Consider the following 21293-nt stretch of genomic DNA (forward strand, 5'->3'; position numbering starts at 1 on the left):
AAAAAAAAAAAAAAAAAAAAAAAGTGCAGAAGTCATACGTTAAGAAGCTTAGAAGAGGATATTGGATAGTTTCTAAAGGGAATATATGGATATGTGTTTTTTCTTTTTCTTTTTTGGCTGTGTGGTGTCTTCATTGCTACACGTGGGCTTTCTCTAGTTGCAGCGAGTGGGGGCTACTCTTCACTGTGGTGCGCAGGCTTCCCATTGTGGTGGCTTCTCTTGTTGTGGAGCATGGGCTCTAGGTGCGTGGGCCTCAGTGGTTGTGGCATGTGGGCTTCAGTAGTTGTGGCACACGGGCTTAGTCGCTTCGCGGCATGTGGGATGTTCCCGGACCAGGGCTCGAACCTGTGTCCCCTGCATGGGTAGGCAGATTCTTAACCACTGTGCCACCAGGGAAGTCCTGGATATGTCTTTTCTTCTCTTTATTTTTAGGAATTAACTAAGTGACTTCATAGAGAAAACAAGCTTAACTTTTTTTTTTTTTTTGGGGGGGGGTACGTGAGCCTCTTACTGTTGTGGCCTCTCCCGTTGCGGAACACAGGCTCTGGACGCGCAGGCTCAGGGGCCATGGCTCAAGGGCCTAGCCGCTCCGTGGCATGTGGGATCTTCCCAGACCGGGGCACAAACCCATGTCCCCTGCATCGGCAGGCGGACTCTCAACAACTGTGCCACCAGGGAAGCCCAAGCTTAACTTTTTAAATTCTATTTTCTTCTCCAGAATTTCACGTCTAGATACAAATTGATATATATCAATGTGGACATTACCACTTTGTATTTTTGTTTTTCCACTTATTTTATACATCACATTTCTATGAATTGACAGTAAGCTTTCTATAAATTTTTATGCTTACATAATATTTCATACTCTGTTTAGCAATATAGTGGTTAATGTGAATTCTAGAATCAGACTGCTTAGGTCTATATATGAACTCTACCCAGTGATGTGCTGGTATATGTTTAAGAAATGGCTCTCCAAGAGTAGTTTTTTTTTTGCGGTATGCGGGCCTCTCACTGTTGTGGCCTCTCCCGTTGTGGAACACAGGCTCCAGATGCACAGGCTCAGCGGCCATGGCTCACGGGCCCAGCCGCTCCGCGGCATGTGGGATCTTCCCGGACCGGGGCACGAACCCATGTCCCCTGCGTTGGCAGGCGGACTCTCAACCACTGCGCCACCAGGGAAGCCCTCCAAGAGTAGTTTTGCCATGAATATTGGTTCATATTTTTGCTCGCCTTAGTGAGTAAGACCCTGGATTGGCAAACATTTTCTGTAAAGGGCCTGATAGTAAATATTTTAGGCTTTTCAGGCCATAGGGTCTCTGCCACAGCTACTCAACTGTACCATTTTAGTGGGAAAGCAGCCACAGATGTTACTAAACAAACGGGCATGGCTGTGTTCTTAAAACTTTATTTATAAAAACAAGGATGGACTGGCCCACAGACCATAGTTTGCCGCTTCTTGATCTAGACAAAATAATAAATCAACCTTTGATTTGTAGCATTTGCCTGTAGTATAAATACTCTCAACATGGCTTATTTCAACCTACCAATGGGATGTCATTGAATGAGGAGTTGGGAAGAGATGGACAATGGCATATCATTACATAAGATTTCTACCATACACACAGAAGAGAGAACCTTAAGAGCTTAGGTAACAGTAAAATGTAGCAAAATAATTAGGAGGTGTCCTGAGATTTATGACCTGTCTTGTTAAAAACCAGAAGCTTGGTGTCATAGTTATGGCATATTAGTCAGCCTCTGCCTCTTCCGGTAGCGTCAGGGCCTCCTGCTTTGCACCTGCCATGCTGTGGCTCAGCTTCCAGTGATGTGTCCTAGTGTGCCCAGTGGTTGTTGAGACAGTGGTCAAGCTACCTATAGATTAAAGCCTATTTAAACACAGGGCTGTGTCTTTCTCTATTAAACCTTCTAACTTCTGTGGAGCCTTTAGAAGATTGTTTGATAATTGGTTTATATTTAGCCCAGTGACTGGGCTGGGCATAGAAAAGACAGAGTATAGATCCACCTTAAAGTGCCCTGCCCAAGTTAGGGAGTAGGTTCCATGAAGCTGTTGATCAGCTCTTGACTCTTCTAATACTGGGCTTAACTTTTTTTAAAATTTCATTTTAAAAAATTGAAGTGTAGTTGATTTACAATGTTGGGCTTGAATTCTTATTCTATTTTATTTTTTTCTGGCTGCATTGCACAGCATGCTGGATCTTAGTTCCCCAACCAGGGATGGAACCCGTGTCCCCTGTAGTGGAAGGGTGGAGTCTTAACCACTGGACCACTAGGGAAGTCTCTGCACCTGCCTACATTTTGTCAGATTGCTGTTGGTGTCTTAAACTGCTCTGATGTATGATTGTGTCCAGTTCCCTCAAATCTCATCAACTTTATATTTTCTCAGATGAAAAATTTGTTACATGGATGTTAAATCATGCTTTAAAGTTATAACTTGCATTTCTTTGAATCCTAGTAAAGCTATACATTTTCCCCATTTAGTTTTTCTTTCTGTATTTCTGTGGGTGGTTTGCTTTCCTTCTTTTACCACCTATAGTAGAATCTGGATTTTGAAACTCATTTCATTGCTGCTGATCTATTCAAATAGCACCCATACAGATTCTTGTTTCCAGTCCTTCCCACTTGCTACACACCTATCTTATATAGATTCTACCAGAACTGCCTAAAGCATGACTCTGAACTGCCTTGTTCAAAAACCTCTATCATTCCCCACTGGTTGGCATTCCCCACTGGTTGGCATTCAAGTCTTCCCCACTCCTCCTGCTCTCCAGCCATGATTTGTACCTAACTTGACTTTCCAAAATTAACTCTTACAATTCCCTTTCTAATGCTACTCTATGCATTAGAATTAACCCTCAATTGTTCCTTAAATATAACTTTTCATTTCCTGCCTCTGTGTCATGTTTTCCATCATTCCCTCTGCGTGAAATGTCTTTTCATTTTACATCTTTCTGCCCAGATACAACATATCTTTTAAGGCCCAACTCAAGAGCAATCATGTCCATGATATTATCACAAATGGTCTTCCTCCTCCTCAACCTCACTGGCCGCAGTCCAAAGAGGCCCCTTCTTCCTCAAAACTCCCATAACATTTTTATTTGATCTTCTGTAATAACACTTAAAAGTTTTGACACTGTGTTACAGATTTATATGTCTATTGCATCCCCTAAACTGGACTGTAAATACATTGAGGGCAGGATCCATGTCTACTTCATCCTTTTATCTCCTATAGCACCTGGTACAATGCTTTACCCATAGTATATACTCAAAAATTCAAAAATATTCAGAGTTCAATAGATACACTTTTGAAGTAGAACTGACAAGATTTGATGACTGATTAAGGCCAGCCATTCTCAGGACACGTACTCAGACCCCTGTCTTTATCCTTTCTTCTGTTCTTGGTTCCTCAGGATATCCTTAATCTGATCCTTCAGTGCAAACTATTTTAACTTCTCTTTCTTTTCATTACTCTTTCTGAATTTAGACATTTCTATAAAGCAATTTAGCAAAACATAAACATCTTAAAGAGGGTTCTTTCTGTTGTTGTTAGAATTCAAAAATGTTTGGTGGTGGTGAGGGGTGTTTGTTTTAAAGAACTAGTGAACTTGAGCACATCTGATGGCTGAAAGAAGGAGCCAGAAGAGTCAAAGAAAGAAAAGGAATGGACAATAGAAGAGGATGGAGATAGTGAGATATATAATTGTCAGATAAGCCCTTAGGAGTTGTGAGGAGGTGGAATTGAGATCAAGAGTTGGAGGATTTGCTTTGGTAAGTGGGAAGGCCAGTTTTCCCTAAGATTTTAGAAAGGAGGCTCAGAAGCTATTGGGTCAGAGATGTGCTAAAGGATCTAGGTCAAAAGAGGCTGAATTTCTGTAAAACAGAGGGTATACCTGCTGAAAGCAAAGGAAACTAGGCTTCATAAGAGCATCCCTCTTGCCCTCAGTCCCACAGACCTTCAGCCATATGCCCTTATGCCCCCCCCACCACCCCCACAGTGATGCTAGGGTCTTGGGGCTGGCTTAGCAGGGAAACATCCTGTCCTAAGTTTAGGTCTGGTTGACGGAAGGGCCAGTAGACCTGAGAAGGGCTCTCATGCCCTAGAGGGAAAGAGTCATGTACTTTTTCCTAGCTTGTCTTCTAAATACCAGCTCTTCTGGTTCTTGATTCCAGAAATGAAGAGTTGGATCATTAAAATTTTCTTTTACATGTATGGTTTTTCATTCAAGTCAATTACCAGGAAAAAAAGGATAATGATCATGTACCAAATTAATATTGCTTTAAATCTTGCTGAATTTCAGCTATAAATTCTGTTCAGACAGGCCTAGTCTTCACATGGAGCCCAGTAAAGTCATTACAACTTAAAACAATTAAGTGGAACTTTGGCACCAAACTGGACTGCCTGAGCCATCTTCAGTGGTTTGGCACTTCACTTTGTTACATGTGGACTCACCTGCTTATTTACCTTTAGTAGTTGTTTTAAAACTTCCATTCTTTTCAAATTCTCAACCCCATTTTTTCTTACCCATCCCCATCTCCACTGCTATATAATAGCTATACAATCTCCACTGTATATAATCCAATATCATTCCTTTCTAAGAAGACTAAGTATTTTTGTTACTAAGACCCCCATTCATTACTTATAATTTTCTTTGTCTTTGTCCTCTTTTTTTTCCATTCTCTCAGAAAAAGAGCAGTCTCCCTCTTGCTTTTTTTTTTTTTTTTGTGGTATGTGGGCCTTTCACTGTTGTGGCCTCTCCCGTTGTGGAGCACAGGCTCCGGACATGCAGGCTCAGCGGCCATGGCTCACGAGCCTAGGTGCTCCGCGGCATGTGGGATCTTACTGGACTGGGGTACGAACCCGCATCCCCTGCATCAGCAGGCGGACTCTCAACCACTGTGCCACCAGGGAAGCCCCTCCCTCTTGCTTTTTAAAGCTAACCTGCCAGTCTCTGCTTTTTAATTGGCATTTTTAGGCCATTTACATTTAATGATTTAAATCTACCATCTTGCTATTTATATGTGTGTGTGTGTGTGTGTGTGTGTGTGTGTTTGCTTTGTTTTGTTTTGCTGCACCGTGTGGCATGTAGATCTTAGTTCCCTGACCAGGGATTGAACCCATGCCCCCTGCAGTGGAAGCATGGATTCTTAACCGCTGGACTGCCAGGGACTTCCCAGCTATTTATTTGTTTTTATTTGGCTCCACTGCTCTTTTCTTTTCTCAACATATCAAATTTATTTCTTCCACTGTTAATTTTCCCAGTCATCCACTAAGAATAGATTGTCTTTTCACTAGTTACCCAATATTACAGGTTGTCTTTTCACTAGTTACCCAGTATTACATTCCTCTCATCAATTAAAGTCACCCCATGCCACTGATTTTATGAAAGTTTTCTTAATGATAAAATTTAGGATTTGGGAAGCATTTATAATTTCATTTGTCATTCTTGGCTCCACAAAACAAAACTAGACAAAAAGTAAAGGCCCAATTCACAATCAATGAGAATTTAGCTCAGCTGTTTACCCAGATCCTTCCTCTCATCTCTGGATTGCAACTAAATGTAATTTTAAAAATTGAAATATGTTTGACATATAACATTGTGCAAAGATAAGGTGTACAACATGTTAATTTGATATACTTTTATTTGTAATATGATTGCCACTGTAGCAATAGCTAGCACCTTTATCATGTTACATAATGATCATTTCTTTTTAGTAGTTGGAATCAAGTTCTAGTCTCTTAGCAAGTTTGATGATTATAATACAATACTGTTATCTATATTCACTATACTGTGTGTCAGTTCTCTAGGGCTTATTTACTACTTGTTGAAAATTTGTACCCTTAGCACCATCTGTCCTATCCCCTCACCACCCCATTCCTTGGTAACAACCATTTACTTTCTGTTTTTTAATGTTTGGCTTTTTAATTTTTAATTTATTTTATTATTTTATTTTTTTTGGCCATGCCACAAGGCTTGCAGGATCTTAGTTCCCCAACCAGGGATTGAACCAGAGCCCTGGCAGTGAAAGTGCTGAATCCTAACCACTGGACCACCAGGGAATTCCTGAGTTTGGCTTTTTTATAGATTCCACATATAAGTGAGATCATACAGTACTTGTCTTTCTTTCTCTGACTTACCTCATTTAGCATGATATTCTCAAGGTCCATCCATGTTGTCAAAAATAGCAGGATGTCCTTTTTTCTCATGGCTGAATAATATTCCATTGCATATATATATATACCACATCTTCTTTACATATTCATCCATTGATGGGCACTTAGATTGTTTCCATATCTTGGCTATTGTGAATAATGCTGCAGTAAACATGGGAGTGCATATATCTCTTTGATACCCTGTTTTCTTTTCCTTTTGGCATATACCAGAAGTGGAAATACTGGGTCATATGGTAGATCTATTTTTAATTTTTTGAGGAAACACCATATTGTTTTCTATAGTGGTTGAACCAATTTATATTCCCGCCAACAGTATATAAGTGTTTCCTTTTCGCCATATCCTGGCCTACACTTGTTATCTCTTGTCTCTTGATGATAGCTATTCAAACAGATGTGAGTTGATATCTCATTGTGGTTTTGGTTTTTATTTCCCTAATGATTAGTGATGTTGAGCATCTTTTCATGTACTCATTAGCCATTTGGATATCTTCTTTGGAAAAAATGTCTTTTCAGTTCCTCTGTCCATTTTTATTTTATTTAATTTTATTTATTTATTATTATTATTTTTTTGTGGTACATGGGCCTCTCACTGTTGTGGCCTCTCCCGTTGCAGAGCACAGGCTCCAGACGTGCAGGCTCAGCAGCCATGGCTCACGGGCCCAGCTGCTCCGCAGCATGTGGGATCTTCCCGGACCGGGGCACGAACCCGTGTCCCCTGCATCAGCAGGCGGACTCTCAACCACTGCGCCACCAGGGAAGCCCCCTCTGTCCATTTTTAAATTGTATCTTTTGTTGTCATTGTTGTTATTAAGTTTTATGAGTTCTTTATATATTATGGATATTAACTCCTTATCCAGTATATGGTTTGCAAAAATTTTCTACCATTACATAGGTTGCCTTTTATTTCATTAATTGTTTCTTTTGTTGTACAGAAGCTTTTAAGTTTTTTAAAATAATTAATTAATTAATTATTTTATTTTTGGCTGCACTGTGTCTCTGTTGCTGCGCGCGGGCTTTCTCTAGTTGTGGTGAGCGGGCGCTACTCTTCGTTGGGGTATGCGGGCTTCTCATTGCAGTGGCTTCTCTTGTTGCAGAGCACAGGCTCTAGGTGCACAGGCTTCAGTAGTTGTGGCACACAGGCTTAGTTGCTCTGTGGCATGTGGGATTTTCCCAGACCAGGGCTGGAACCCATGTCCCCTGCATTGGCAGGCAGATTCTTAACCACTGCGCCACCAGGAAAGTCCCACTTTTAGGTTTGATGTAGTCTCACTTGTTGACTTTTGCTTTTGTTGTTTCTTCTTTCAGTTTCCTAGCCATAAGAGTATTGCCAAGACCAATGTCAAGGAGCTTCCTCCCTGTGTTTTCTTCTAGGAGTTTTATGGTATCAGGTCTTATGTTTAAGTTTTTGATTCATTTTGAGTTAATTTTTGTGATTGGTATAAAATAGGGGTCCAGTTTCATTGTTCTTTATGTGTTTATCCAGTTTTCCCAACACCATTTGTTTAAAGAGACTATCTTTTCCCCACTGGGTGTTCTTGGCTCCCTTGTCAAATATTACCTGACTGTATATGTGGGACTTTAAGTCTGGGCTGTCTATTCTATTCCATTGGTCTATGTGTCTTTTTATGCCTGTACCATACTGTTTTTATTACTATAGCTTTGTAGTATAGTTTGAAATCAGGACATTTGATACCTCTGGATTTGTTCTTTTTCTTCAGGATTGCTTCAGCTATTTGAGGTCTTTTGTGATTCCATACAAATTTTTGGATTGTTTTTTCTATTTCTGTGAAGAATGCCATTGGAGTTTTGCTGGGGATTGTATTGAATCTATAGATGGCTTTGGGTTGTATGGACATTTTAACAATATTAATTTTTCTGATGCATAAACACAGGTGTCTTCCTTTTTTTAAAAAAATGCCTTTCCTCTTTAATACCCTTTCCTCTTTTTATGCCTTCTTTCAGATTAATTGAAAAAAATTTTTTTTGGCTGTGCCGCACAACTTGCAGGATCTCACTTCCCCAACCAGGAATTGAACCCGGGCTCTTGGCAGTAAGAGCATGGAGTCCTAACCACTGGACCACCAGGGAACTCCCTGAATATTTTTAAATGATTCCATTTTACCTCCTTTATTGGCTTATTAGGTATAACCCTTTGTTTTGCTATATTAGTGGTTGGTTTAGAGTTTTTAGTATATATTTTCTTTCTCTCTCTCTCTCTCTCTCTTTCCTTCCTTCCTTCCTTCTTTCTTTCTTTCCTATGTGGTATGTGGGATCTTAGTTCCCTCACCAGGGATGGAACTGGTGCCCCATGCAGTGGAAACATGGAGTCTTAACCACTGGAGCACCAGGCAAGTCCCCTGTAGTGTATATTTTCAACTTATCAAGTCTACCTTCAAGTGATATTATACCCCTTGGCATATAGTATAAGAAACGTATAATAGTATACTTCTGTATGTCCTCTTCCAGCCTTTATATTACTCTTGTTTATGTTTATATATTTTAGTTTCACATATGTTATAAACCCCATACTACAATATTATTATTTTTGTTTAAACATTAAGTTATCTTCCCATATGTTCCAACTTAAATATACCTGCACCTGCATGAATCCTTATCTTTTCCCCTCCTTATCAGAAGGCCTACTCTCCCTGAGTTTGAAGCCAACCTCTTTATCCATCTTCTTAATGCCACCCTTCTCCATCCCCTTCAACAGGGCCTCTTTCCCCTACCTCTTCAATTATTCCTTCCCTCAATCTATAAATATACTCAAGTTTCTTTCCTCAAAAATCAACCTTATCTCAAACTTGTGATATCCTTTTCCTTCATGGCCAAGTTTCTTGGAAACGTGGGATTTCCTTGCTATTTCCATTTTTCTCACCTCCCCATTCAATTTTCAGCCCAGTACAATCTAGTTTTCACCATCACTGCTCTGCTGAAAATCTTTTACTCAAGTGAGCAATGAAAACGTACATACCAAGTCCAATGTACACACACTTTCACTGGGCATCTGCAGCATGACTTCTGACCCTTTCTTTCTGGAAACTCATTTATTGATTTTAATGGCACTATCCCATCCTCATTCTTCTACCTCTCTGGATGTTCTTTCTTGTCTGTTGTTTTCCAGAGCCTGTCATTTGTCTTCTGTTCTCACTCCTACACTTAATGTCTTGATTCCTAAAGCCACATCTGAAGCCTGAATCTTTGTTCTAAGCTTCTGACCTATATACCTAACCACTTACCAAACACCTTCATCTAGGTGTTTCATATACACTTCAAATTAAACATTAAAACCAAGTTTCTGTCAGCATAGGTTTGATACTTTTCTACTCAGTCAGGCCCTAGTCAGGCTGGGCTCTCGGCACACAAAGATAAACTCACATTTCCTCCTCAGGTCTGTTCCTCCTCCTGTCTTTTGTATTTTGGTTTATGTTATCACCCTGACTGAGTCACTTAGGGAAGGAACCTCATTTGTCATCCCAGTTTCCCTCCCGTTGATGTTGATCCTCTTTCTCAAACACCTATGCCTTTGTTACAAAGTTTTAAAAGAAGAGATTTTTTAAATCTTCTAAAGTGGAAATGGAAAATAATTTAAAATAATTCAATGCCTTAATGAGCACGCAACGTCTCTGACACAGTCCTGCACACCCGCCTCCCCTGCTGAAAATGGAATCTGATCAGGTCTCTAACTCTGCCTACAATTTATAGGAAATACAGGGGGAAGGAGTAACAGGTTCAATTGTACTGCAGGGATGCAATCATCAAAATGCAGCCTGGGGGAAACCTACAGAACAAACAACCTACTTTTCTCAACAAAAAAAAGATGGCAGGACATTCAGTTGGAAAGACACTTGAAAGAAGCTTCGTCCAACTGCAACATATGGACCTTAAAAAGATCCAGATTCAAAACCCAAACTGTAAGAACAAAACTAACAAAGGACACTTATGAGAAAATCAGGGAACTCTGAACTCTGACTAGATAACTGATATTAAGGAATTAGTGTCATACTGTGATTAAATTGAAAATTAACAAACAAACAAGCAAACACCTATGCCATTCACCTCCTATCAGTCCTCCCCTGCACCTTCAGTTACTTCCATACTGGCCCCTAGCCCATCCCTCACCACCCGCCTCCAGAGTGATCTTTCTAAAAAATACATATATACTTATGTTATTATCTTGCTTAAATTCTTCAATGGGTCTCTGCTTTCTACAAGATAAAACTGAAATTCCTAAGCATGATATATAGTCTAAATGACCTGACTTCTGTCTTCTTTGCAAGCTTTCTTCCCACCATCCATCCACATGCTCCCTGCTTCTCAGTGACAGTAAATCATACTGTTGTTTCTTTTTTTTTTTTTAAAGAAGATGTTGGGGGTAGGAGTTTATTAATTAATTTATTTTTGCTGTGTTGGGTCTTTGTTTCTGTGCGAGGGCTTTCTCTAGTTGAGGCAAGCGGGGGCCACTCTTCATCGCGGTGCGCGGGCCTCTCATTATCGCGGCCTCTCTTGTTGCGGAGCACAGGCTCCAGACGCGCAGGCTCAGCAGTTGTGGCTCACGGGCCCAGTTGCTCCGCGGCATGTGGGATCCTCCCAGACCAGGGCTCGAACCCATGTCCCCTGCATTAGCAGGCAGACTCTCAACCACTGCACCACCAGGGAAGCCCCATACTCTTCTTTCAAAATGCTTGGCTCACTCAAGTATGCTTTTCCTCCTCTAGAGGTAGCCCAGCCCTCTCTTCTAACTCCCTGAAACACATCCCCTTGGCAAGCACCTTCCCCTTTACCTTTAGGATCAGTTCATCTGTCCTCTTCTTTGTGAAAGCTTCTTTGACATTCACAGGCATGGTTACCTGCTCCTCTCCTCTGCTCTCTTCACAATTATAACTTTGGAATTCTGGAATGTTCCCTCTGGAATTCCAGTCTTTCATGTCTAATTAGAAGCCACATGGAGTAATGGAAAGATCTGGGGTTTAAATCCTAACTTTGCCAGCAGGCTCACTTTCCTTGCCTGTGAATATAATATTAACCTTGTGGTTTTAGGGGAGGATGATTGAGGAGGTCTTGCAGTACCTGGTAAAAAGTGCTTACTAAATAGTATCTGGTTTTTCTTTCCTTTAGAGGCAAGTTTTTGAAAAAGTAGTCCATATATACTCACACTCACTCAATCCCCTGCAATTCCATTTTCATCCAGTCACTCTCCTGTAAATGGCTCTTTCAAACAGAACCAGTCACCTGTTCACAGCCATCTTCTCATTTGCTATGCTACCTGATCTTACACATCACTGAATGTTGTTGACCTCTCCTCCTTTTTTTAAAAAAATTATTATTATTATTTTTAAATTTACTTATTTTTGGCTGCATTGGGTCTTCGTTGCTGCACACAGGCTTTCTCTAGTTATGGCGAGCGGGGGCTACTCTTTGTTGCGGTGCGCGGGCTTCTCATTGTGGTGGCTTCTCTTGCTGCGGAGCATGGGATCTAGGCACGCGGGCTTCAGTAGTTGTGGCACACCGTCTTAGTTGCTCCGCGGCATGTGGGATCTTCCTGGACCAGGGTTCGAACCCGTGTCCCCTTTATTGGCAGGCGGACTCTCAACCACTGCGTTACCAGGGAAGCCCGGGATAAGAGTTCTGGAAGGAAGAAGTTGAGGCTGGGTAGAAGGGCCGGTTGGAAAACCCACTAACTAAGTCCCTCTTGTTTCTGTGGATCTTTGAATCTCTACTTTTAGTGTGAAGAAGATCTGACTTTTTATTGCACATCAAGCAGAGATTTGGGTCCTGTGTGGAGAGAGGGTCCTTTTCCAAGGCAACACATCCATCACAACTCAGCAGTTAAGCACCCGGCTGTGTTCTGGTTTAGGTTCCCTTCTCACTCTACCTGGGCTGATGGTTCTCAGAACTGGTCATCCCCCAGTGCACAGAGCCTCTGACTCCAATGTAGGTTTGCTGGCTTCCATCTGATAGACTTTTCTCTTGCCTTCCCTGGTGTTCCAACTCCTTTTTGCCTTTCCACTTTGATTTATTAATAAGCTTTTTGCTTCTCAATCACCATTCTCCCTTGGACACTTTTTGTAACTGTTCTTGAGCTCCTCTACCACACTATCCAGCAACCCTTGCCCATCCAGTTTTAAACCAGTTTTATACACATCTTTGAATCTGGCAAAGTGGTACCCAGTACAATACCCACTGACCAGTTCTTCTTATGCTATCACCAAATGAAAACTTTGGACACCTTGAAAACATTCTGATCCCTTCTACCTGGAGGTCTTGGCCTTTACTCAGATCGTCATTTGGTACTGGGTTGACTCATTTTCTTTCTTCTAGTTCTTACTTCAAGCCAGGGCAAGCAAGGATTCAGCCAGGGCCCCACTGTCAACAGTCACAGGAGATGGATTTTTTGAAAGCTATCTATGCCTTCCATTCTAACTGCTAAAAGATAGTACCCCAGACCTTGGGAATTTCCATAGCTTTGTCTCCCTTAGTTGGGGGAGTTTCCACAACTTGTGGAAAGGGTCACTGAGAAAATGCATGAACACCCTTGCTGCTAGGCCTGACCTATAGTGACCACTAATGCTGTGTTCAGCTAGCACAACCTATCATCCTTACCCTACTCTTTCCCATGCTGTCACTTGAGGCTGCAGACAGTAAGCATGTAAGTGAGAGCGTTATTATTAGTCCATATCTGGAAAGCCTTCCACATACATACCTGGAGAATTTATGAGGGGGTACAGACATCACAGCAAGTTATGGACAAGATATCAAGTGTCTCCATCTACCAGACAGATTTTTTTTCTCAATTAAGCTTCTGAGTATAACACAGTTACTAACTCTCAAACTGAGCCATTAGGTAAAGAGCTTGGTTGTATTAGCAAGATCCTAGGCCAAGCAGGATGCCAGGACCATGAACACCCATGCACAAACCTCTATGCACCGCTTCTCAGTCGGTTTAAAAGGGTCTGAGAACATATATTCTCTTTTCCTTGGAATGTCCTGTATGATTTTTTTTTAATTTTAATTTTTTAAAGTAGAGGTCCAGTTGTAAATTGATATGCTAGGATCAGGTTGTTCATGGGTTTTGCAGAAATGAGTGCTCTTCACTGACTTCTGGTAGTACCCACTGATCTTTAGTTCCCAGGGAACGGTTGAATGTGGTCATGAGGTAATGGCAGAAATCTTTTCTAGGTGTGTGGTTTATATTTATCCTGGACTAGTGAGTGTCCCCTCTCATTTTGCAATGGCTTTGCTGAACTGGCATATGGTTAGGTATGATTTAAAATCAGCTTCACCTAATAGATCAGTTTGGGTCCTAACAGGAACAGACGGAATACTTAAATTAGGATAATTAGAGAAGGGTTTATTTACAGAGGGGGTTTATTTACGGAGAGACCATTACAGGGGTGTGTGCAAGATGTAGTGGAATCACAAGAAACAATAGTACAAGAACCTGAGGCTAGAAGCAATGAACAGTTACTATTCCTAGGCAAGGGACAAGATATAAGAGAACCCAGGAGAGTTAGATAAAGAAGACTTCAATATGCTGACCTCAGTCTTTTCATCCACTCTGATCTCCTTTTGGATCCTCTTGGTAGACCCCAACTAGATAATCCAGAGGGTTATGTAATCCCACTGAGGCAGTCCACATGGGTTAGAATCCCAGGGCACAGAGCAAGATAGAGAGTGGATCTGGAGGGGCAAACCAAAGATATCTGGCACACATGGGAAGTCTAGGATTGAAATTACATTAGTTCCTTGATATACTTTGCAAATGATATTCCAAAGATATTGACATCCTTCAGGTACATTGACACCTCTCAGCAATGGTTTTTACTCACTACTTTCTCTATTAAGCATGGAAAGGTAGCAGAGTTCTTGAGATCCTAAAGCGTTCTCTTGAACTGATAAGTCAGGTGGTGATAAAGAATGTTTTCTCCTATCACCTATATCTGATAATACACACTCTACTCAACTAACACAAAGGGTTGGAGTCCTTGAAGAAAGAAGAAATAAGGAGAAGGAGAGAGGAGTGAAAAGGAAGGCTTTGTATAAAGAAGAGGAGGGAGTGTGCTAGATGGGAGAGGTAGCAATGGAGAAAGAGCCATGGAAATCTGTGAGCTAAGTCTCCAGGGCATTCGGAGCTAGTGGTTGCTCCCAGCCCTGGCTAAGCTGTCCTGCCTCAGCATGATGGGCTTCTTGCTGGGCTCACCTTCTTTGGAGCTTCTAAGAGTTTGGAAATTAGAGCTTTTTGTTCATATGACTTCAGTGTGCTGAGGACATTTAAAAGTGGCAGAGACAGGCGAGCCTGGGACCTGGGTAAGATGCAGCAAAGGAAGATGGTTAAGAGTTCAGATTCTGAAGCCAGACTGCCTGAGTTTACATTCTGTCTATGCTCCTTACAACTTCCATGACCTTGGGAAAGGTACTTCTCTGTTTTCCAGTTTCCACATCTGTAAAATAGGAATGATAATAGTAGCCACCTCAAGAGTTCTTATTAGGAGTCAATGCGTTAGTACTTTTAAACTTCTTAGAAAGAGTTCAGCACATAGAAAGCACTATATAAATGTTTGATAAATTAAACTTGAAAAGTTCTACTTGCTGGGCACCTTCTTTCAGGCCCTCTCACCCAGGGATTCTTGAGGGTGGTAGTGTTTTCCGTCCAGTCTGTCAATTCATATCTGATTGACTGTTCAGGGTTATGGGTTTATGTGATTTTTATTTTCTCTCAGAAGAATAGGCCCTTTTCTGAATCTGGAAGCTGAGCAATCCCTCGTCCCTAGGGAACAGGAAGGAGTAGGTCCCAGTAGTCTCTCCCTGATGTGACCAGTGTTCCCTTCTATGGTAGGAAATTACTGAGGATATTGCTAGTCCAGGTTGGGTAGGAGTGTTCTGACCTGCTGCCCATTGACAAGGTTGACCTGGCCTTTTTGGCATCGCTACACTACCTAACTTCCCCAGGATGAATTTCATTAAGAGAAAACTCTTCCTCAGGCCAGGCAATCTAAGTTCGGGGAATTGATATAAATGGGATGGAATAATTTTTGGTTCTTAACTTTTGGATTCTCATCAGGAGGAACCTACAGCCTTTCACCAGGGCAAGAAGTTTCTGTAAGACACATGCTGCCTTGTTCAAGAAGGTCCTGTTGAGCCTGTTGTGTTTGGGTAAGGTATTGAGGATACACGGAAGTGAGAGACACAGTTGTTTTAGAAATGTGACCTTGTGTCAAGACTATTACTAGATGGAAAGCAAATTTATTCACAAGTTGATCTAAAGGGCTATATGATGTATAGATCGTAATTACTTGTAGGTGAGCTGTAATTTATAGAATTGCACTTCTAGGAATAAGTAAATAAGCTGCACTTCTGAGAATAAGCTATTTTTCAAAATGTACTATTTGATAGACTTAAATATGTCAGAGAATCTGGGCTTGTCTCTTTTTTAGTATCTTGATTAGATGAGGGGCATGGTTCTTGAAGTCTGTGAAAGAAGCCTGTAGTATGTTACTTATTTGCTGGTTTACTGGCAAGATCAATGATATAAAATATTTTTAAAAGATAGCAAACCTCTTGGGAATTCCCTGGTGGTCCAGTGGTTAGGACTCAGTGCTTTCAGTGTTGGGGCCCGGATTCGATTCCCTGATTGGGGAACTAAGATCCTGCAAGCCGTGGGGCATGGCCAAAAAAAAAAAAAAAAAAAAAGATAGCAAACCTTTATTTAAAATATACCGTCAGAGACGTATGGGACTTTGATGTGAATATTAGAGGCAGCTGGGGTAGTGAGAACAAAAATTATATTTTGGGGTGAGTCAGGGGGCCATGGAATGAGAACCATATGGCTGTACCCCCTAGTACTAGCCTTGTTTACTAGAAGAATGGCTCTGCTGAAGAGAAAAGATTAAAATGACTGGGGTTGTAAAGTTTTGAGAAAAGATGACTTTTTAAGAGTATAAAGGTGGGTGCTGATCAAATCCACTTCCAGGGATAGAAAGAGAATATCAAGGGAATGAGATTTTATCAGGGTCAAGTGAAAATATGCAGCATTCAAACTAAGTTGGTTCCTCCTTGGGATACCCCAAGAAAACAGTTAGCCATCTATCCTGGCCTTGAGAATTGCATCTCAGTCTGACAGGGATGGGTGGTAAGGTCACTGGAGGGTTTTACCTGCCTTAAGTCCCAGACATTCATGACTAAATCTTCATTTGGTCCTAAGGGGCTCTGCCTTGCTGGTCCTTACTCTGTACTTTCTCTTTTTAGCTTATGCCGCCTACTTCCTGGCAGCTTGCATCTTGAATTTCCATAGGGCACTGGCCTTGTTCGTCCTCACCTGTTTGGTGCTTTTAGTCCTGGTTCACCGCTTTCTGAAGAGGTTCCTTGGTGAAAAATTAACGAGATGTCTGAAGCCCCTTGAAAACTCCTGCCTGAAGCTTTGGATGAAACGGTAAGATAAGAATCTCAATATCCCTCATCCCACAACTTGTCTTAAACCCCAATCCATTACCCTTTTCCTCCTTTGACGGTTCCTGGGCTGTCTCTCAGACCCTCCCCATTACTTTACAAAACCAAGGCTCATACGGTATTTGTTTTTCTCTTTCTGACTTACTTCACTGTGTATGACAGACTCTAGGTCCATCCACCTCACTACAAATAACTCAATTTCATTTCCTTTTATGGCTGGGTAATATTCCATTGTATATATGTGCCACATCTTCTTTATCCATTCATCTGTTGATGGACACTTAGGTTGCTTCCATGTCCTGGCTATTGTAAATAGAGTTGGAATCTAAAAAAAACAAAAACAAACAAAAAACCTAGGGGCAAGATGGGAATAAAGATGCAGACCTACTAGAGAATGGACTTGAGGACACGGGGAGGGGGAAGGGTAAGCTGGGACAAAGTGAGAGAGTGGCATGGACATATATACACTACCAAATATAAAATAGATAGCTAGTGGGAAGCAGCTGCATAGCACAGGAAGATCAGCTCGGTGCTCTGTGACCACCTAGAGGGGTGGGATAGGGAGGGTGGGAGGGAGGGAGACGCAAGAGGGAAGAGATATGTATATGTATAGCTGACTCACTTTGTTATAAAGCAGAAACTAACACACCATTGTAAAGAAATTATACTCCAATAAAGATGTTTAAAAAAAGACAAAAAAAACCAAGGCTCAGCGAGCAAATAGGAACGGGCCTCTGAACACTGAACTTAGTCCAGTTTCTTATAGCCTCATGTCTCAATATTGCTAGGGGGCAGGAGGGGTTCCATTTCAGAGAAGAGTTTCAGTCTGTTTATTGTCAGGGCTGGTATCAGAAATGAGAAAAACCATACTCCTCTTCAATGAAGAAATCAAGGCAAAGAGGCTTATAGCAGCATTAAACTATCAAATTGATTTGGTGGTCATGTGTTTCTCCCTTAGTTCCCGGATACTTTTTGTGCTTTTTTTCCCTCTAGTCCTCCAGACTTCCTGCACCAACTGGTGTCTTATAATTCCCTAGAGTTTAAGGAGCAAACTCACTGTTCAGTGTATACTGAGCTGGATGCTACAGCAGCCGCACCTCATCTAACTAACTGTGGCATGCACGTGTCCTTTGATCACACGCCTGGGGTGAGAGGATAACTTTCAGACTCTCTATATGTTCCACTTTTATGCCTTTTGTCCAATGGATGCACAGAAAATAGCTGTTCAGGATGTTTGCAACAGTGATCATTTGGAGAAACACACCAGACTACAGCCTAAATTTTGGATCATTGATTTATTTGACACTGGAGGGATAGAGCGAAAGGACTTTCTTCATTAACAGGATGGATTCGGGAAGCCAGATTTATTTATTTATTATGTTACTTTATTTTTTAAATTTTATTTTAAAATTCTTTATACAGCACGTTCTTATTAGTTATCCATGGAAGACAGATTTAATTCACTTTGAGTTCACAGTGAGAACAGCTCCAAAATTCAACCCTGACCTGTAATCCCTTCTGTCGTCATCATCGTTGTTCCTATGGCATCTCAACGGACAATGTACTCTTTTTGTTTTCTTTTCTTTTCATATGTGATTCACCTTCTAATTCTTTTCCTTTGAACTGAAATGACTCCAACACTCAGACATGAGGAGACTAGTTTATGTATTGATCAAGCATGTTTGTTTGGTACATCAAGGGACCATAGGGCATTAAGTAGTTGATTTGTGGCTTAGCCTTTACTCTTGCCCTTGGAGTGGTTGGAAAGTGGGTGGAGATCCATGGGAGGACTTTTCCTCCTTCTTTTTTAAATATTTTGGTTATGCATTAGAACATTCTTAAAGAATAAGTCTTTATATCACATCTTACTGATATGATAACTTGAAGAAAAGGAGGTCATGAGATGTATGTCCTCAGATTGGACTCTTTCAGCTTCATTCTGTGAGTAAAAGAGTTGAGGGGAGGGGAGAGGTGTTAACTGGGAAACCACCAGATGAATGATTCTAAAGATATGTCTCTGTGTCTAATCTATTGGGTTGTTTCATTTATCCTTGTGGTGAATTTCTATTTTTTAGAGGTAAAGTTAATGATTTCTTATTCACTCACTGATTTGATGACATGGTCTTGAAATTCCCTCTCTAGTGTGTTCGCGGGAGTCTCCTTGGTTGGCCTTATCCTGTGGCTGGCTCTAGACACAGCCCAAAGGCCAGAGCAGCTGATCTCCTTCGCAGGAATCTGCATGTTCACCCTCATCCTCTTTGCCTGCTCCAAACACCACAGTGCAGTGAGTTTTGGGTATTGCAGGGTGGGCATAGTAATACCTAGCTAGCCAAGGACCATGTGTCACTAATTACAAAGTGCATGAGCCAAGTATTTATTACAAAGGCATAGAACTAAGTTCTTAACAATCTCTGGAATTGGCCCCTTTGACAATTTTGCCCCTAAGTGAAGTTTAAAGTTCTCACAGGCCCTAGACCATTTATTTTCAAACTGTAGGTTGTGATCCGTTAGTGAGCCTTGATAGCAATTTTGTGGATCCAGACCAGTGTTAAAGAAAAAACAAACAAAACAAAAAATAAAGAAGGAAAGAAAGAAAATAGAATACAATAGAGAATGAGCTTGCATTGCACATAGTAATATTAAAGTAGTGGTTTATAATGCTTTTATATGTATGTGTGCGTGTGTCTGTGTGTGAGGTCTAACCTGTAGGCATAGTTTTGAAAACCACATAGACGTATATGGCTCTTTATATACTACTGCCCTATTTCCCCCTGCTCCCTGTTCCATCTTACCCCAGATTTACTGTTAACATGCTAAGGTGGTTCCAGAGTACACATACCCATGTTTAAAACCCCAGCCAGGTAATGAACAAGTCGGGTTTAGAGCTCACATTAGAATAACGTTCTTATTGGTCCCAGGTGTCCTGGAGTTCAGTGCTTTGGGGCCTAGGTCTTCAGTTTGTCTTTGGGATCTTGGTCATCAGAGCTGATCCTGGATTTAATGCATTTCAATGGCTGGGAAACCAGATTCAGGTATGAGAAATTGAATATGAGAGCTCTTTTAGAACCCTAGAGAAAGGAGACTGGGGGAATGCATGAGGAGATCAGGCTGTGTCTTGTTAGTGATGGTGGTGGGTGATCTGGTGGGAAAGGAGAGAGTATACTGGGGTACAACTATGCATACAAATAAAGAGAACGGAACAGCTGAGTCCTCTGTCATTCAATGAGTAGCTCATAGTGACTTAGGCCGCTTCCCATGCTGTCAAAGGGAGGCCAACCTCAGTAGCAGCACTAGGTCCTCATCATACATGAGGCTGATCCTATCTTCCCTGTGTCCTTTCTGGCTTCACTCTTGTTCTCTCTCTCTTTTTTTTCTTTCAGATTTTTCTCAACTATACTGTGGCTGGCTCCAGTTTTGTTTTTGGGGATATGCTGGTCAAGGATATCTTCGCTTTTCAGGTCACATGTTTCATGAGCAAGAATGAGGGTCAGTGGCAGTGAGGGTGAGGGGGATAAAGCGAGATGACGAAGATGTGTGTCCAAGATATCAGCCAGTCTATATACCAGTTTGACCGTAAGAAGAGGATTTGATCTTATCCATATAGGAAGCAGCATTAATCTCTTGCCCTTTGATCATTGTCATACTGAAATTGGAATGAAATAGGGGTGGGAGAAGAAGGCTCAGAAAACATCTCCTTGTGGCTTAGTATTGACGGCATAATAGATTTGCAATACATTTAAAATTTATTCCTAGACTAGCTTGTGTTTAAATATCCAGAGTATCTGTTACTGTATCAGCTGTGCTTGGGATGCTAAGAACTTAACTTAGAGACCTGAAATACAGTCTCCGTATGGCACACAGTTGCACATTCAGTGTAGTATCTCACTGGTTGCCCCATCATTCTCATTATAGGCCTTACCGATCATCCTTTTCTTTGGATGTGTGATGTCCATTCTTTACTACCTGGGCTTTGTGCAGTGGGTAGTTCAGAAGGTGAGTCATTCTCCTGCACAGTCAGGAGGTGGGGCTTTGTCTTGTGATCTATCAAGAGGCATGAAGATGGCACTTACTTTGGGAAAAAATGATCATATGTCAGATCTAGAGCATTAGAACGAGTGTGAAAAGCAAACTCTTTCAAGCGTGCCTGATATCAGGTGGTCAGGACCAGGCCCTAGGCAGGCTGAGGGGCAGAGCAGGGAGAAAAAATGGGCTGAACTGCCATTTCATACTAAGTTTTAATCTACTTTTTCTGGAAGCCAAGAGTCCTGAGTTCTGGTCCAGGCTCTGTTTGTAACTTGGTTTGTGGTCTCGGCCTTGTGCCTCTTCTTTTCTAGGCCTTAGTTTCCTTACCAACATAACGGAGGAGGAGTTTTGATGGATACACCCCAAGATTTCTGCTAATGTTAATGGTTTGGATCTTTGCATCCCTTTAGATTGCCTGGATTTTGCAAATCACCATGGGCACCACTGCCCCAGAGACCCTGGCTGTGGCAGGAAACATCTTTGTGGGTATGGTAAGCACCCTGAGGCCTTCTGATCTTTTCTCTGGGGAACAGAGAGTATGGCAGAAAACAGTTTGAGAAATGTATGCTTTCCTTTTGAAAAGTCAAATAGATGAAGACTGTATGGGCAGCCAGTCACTCTGATGAAAGAAAACTTG

The 21293-nt window shown here is 41.4% G+C and overlaps 1 protein-coding gene across 1 annotated transcript in view; it reads left to right on the plus strand.

Annotated features, from left to right (window-relative positions):
• The window catches only part of SLC28A2 (solute carrier family 28 member 2), a 41228-nt gene that overhangs the window by 3912 nt on the left and 16023 nt on the right, over positions 1–21293 (plus strand). Inside the window, exons 5-11 of the mRNA XM_024761356.1 lie at positions 15249–15340; positions 16433–16616; positions 18776–18917; positions 19552–19665; positions 20014–20091; positions 20546–20626; positions 21067–21147. Of these exons, the coding sequence (XP_024617124.1) occupies positions 15249–15340; positions 16433–16616; positions 18776–18917; positions 19552–19665; positions 20014–20091; positions 20546–20626; positions 21067–21147 (772 nt within the window). The remainder of the gene's footprint in view (positions 1–15248; positions 15341–16432; positions 16617–18775; positions 18918–19551; positions 19666–20013; positions 20092–20545; positions 20627–21066; positions 21148–21293) is intronic.

Source organism: Neophocaena asiaeorientalis, unplaced genomic scaffold (assembly GCF_003031525.2).
Source record: "Neophocaena asiaeorientalis asiaeorientalis breed wild unplaced genomic scaffold, Neophocaena_asiaeorientalis_V1.1 scaffold713, whole genome shotgun sequence".
NCBI lineage: Eukaryota > Metazoa > Chordata > Mammalia > Artiodactyla > Phocoenidae > Neophocaena > Neophocaena asiaeorientalis.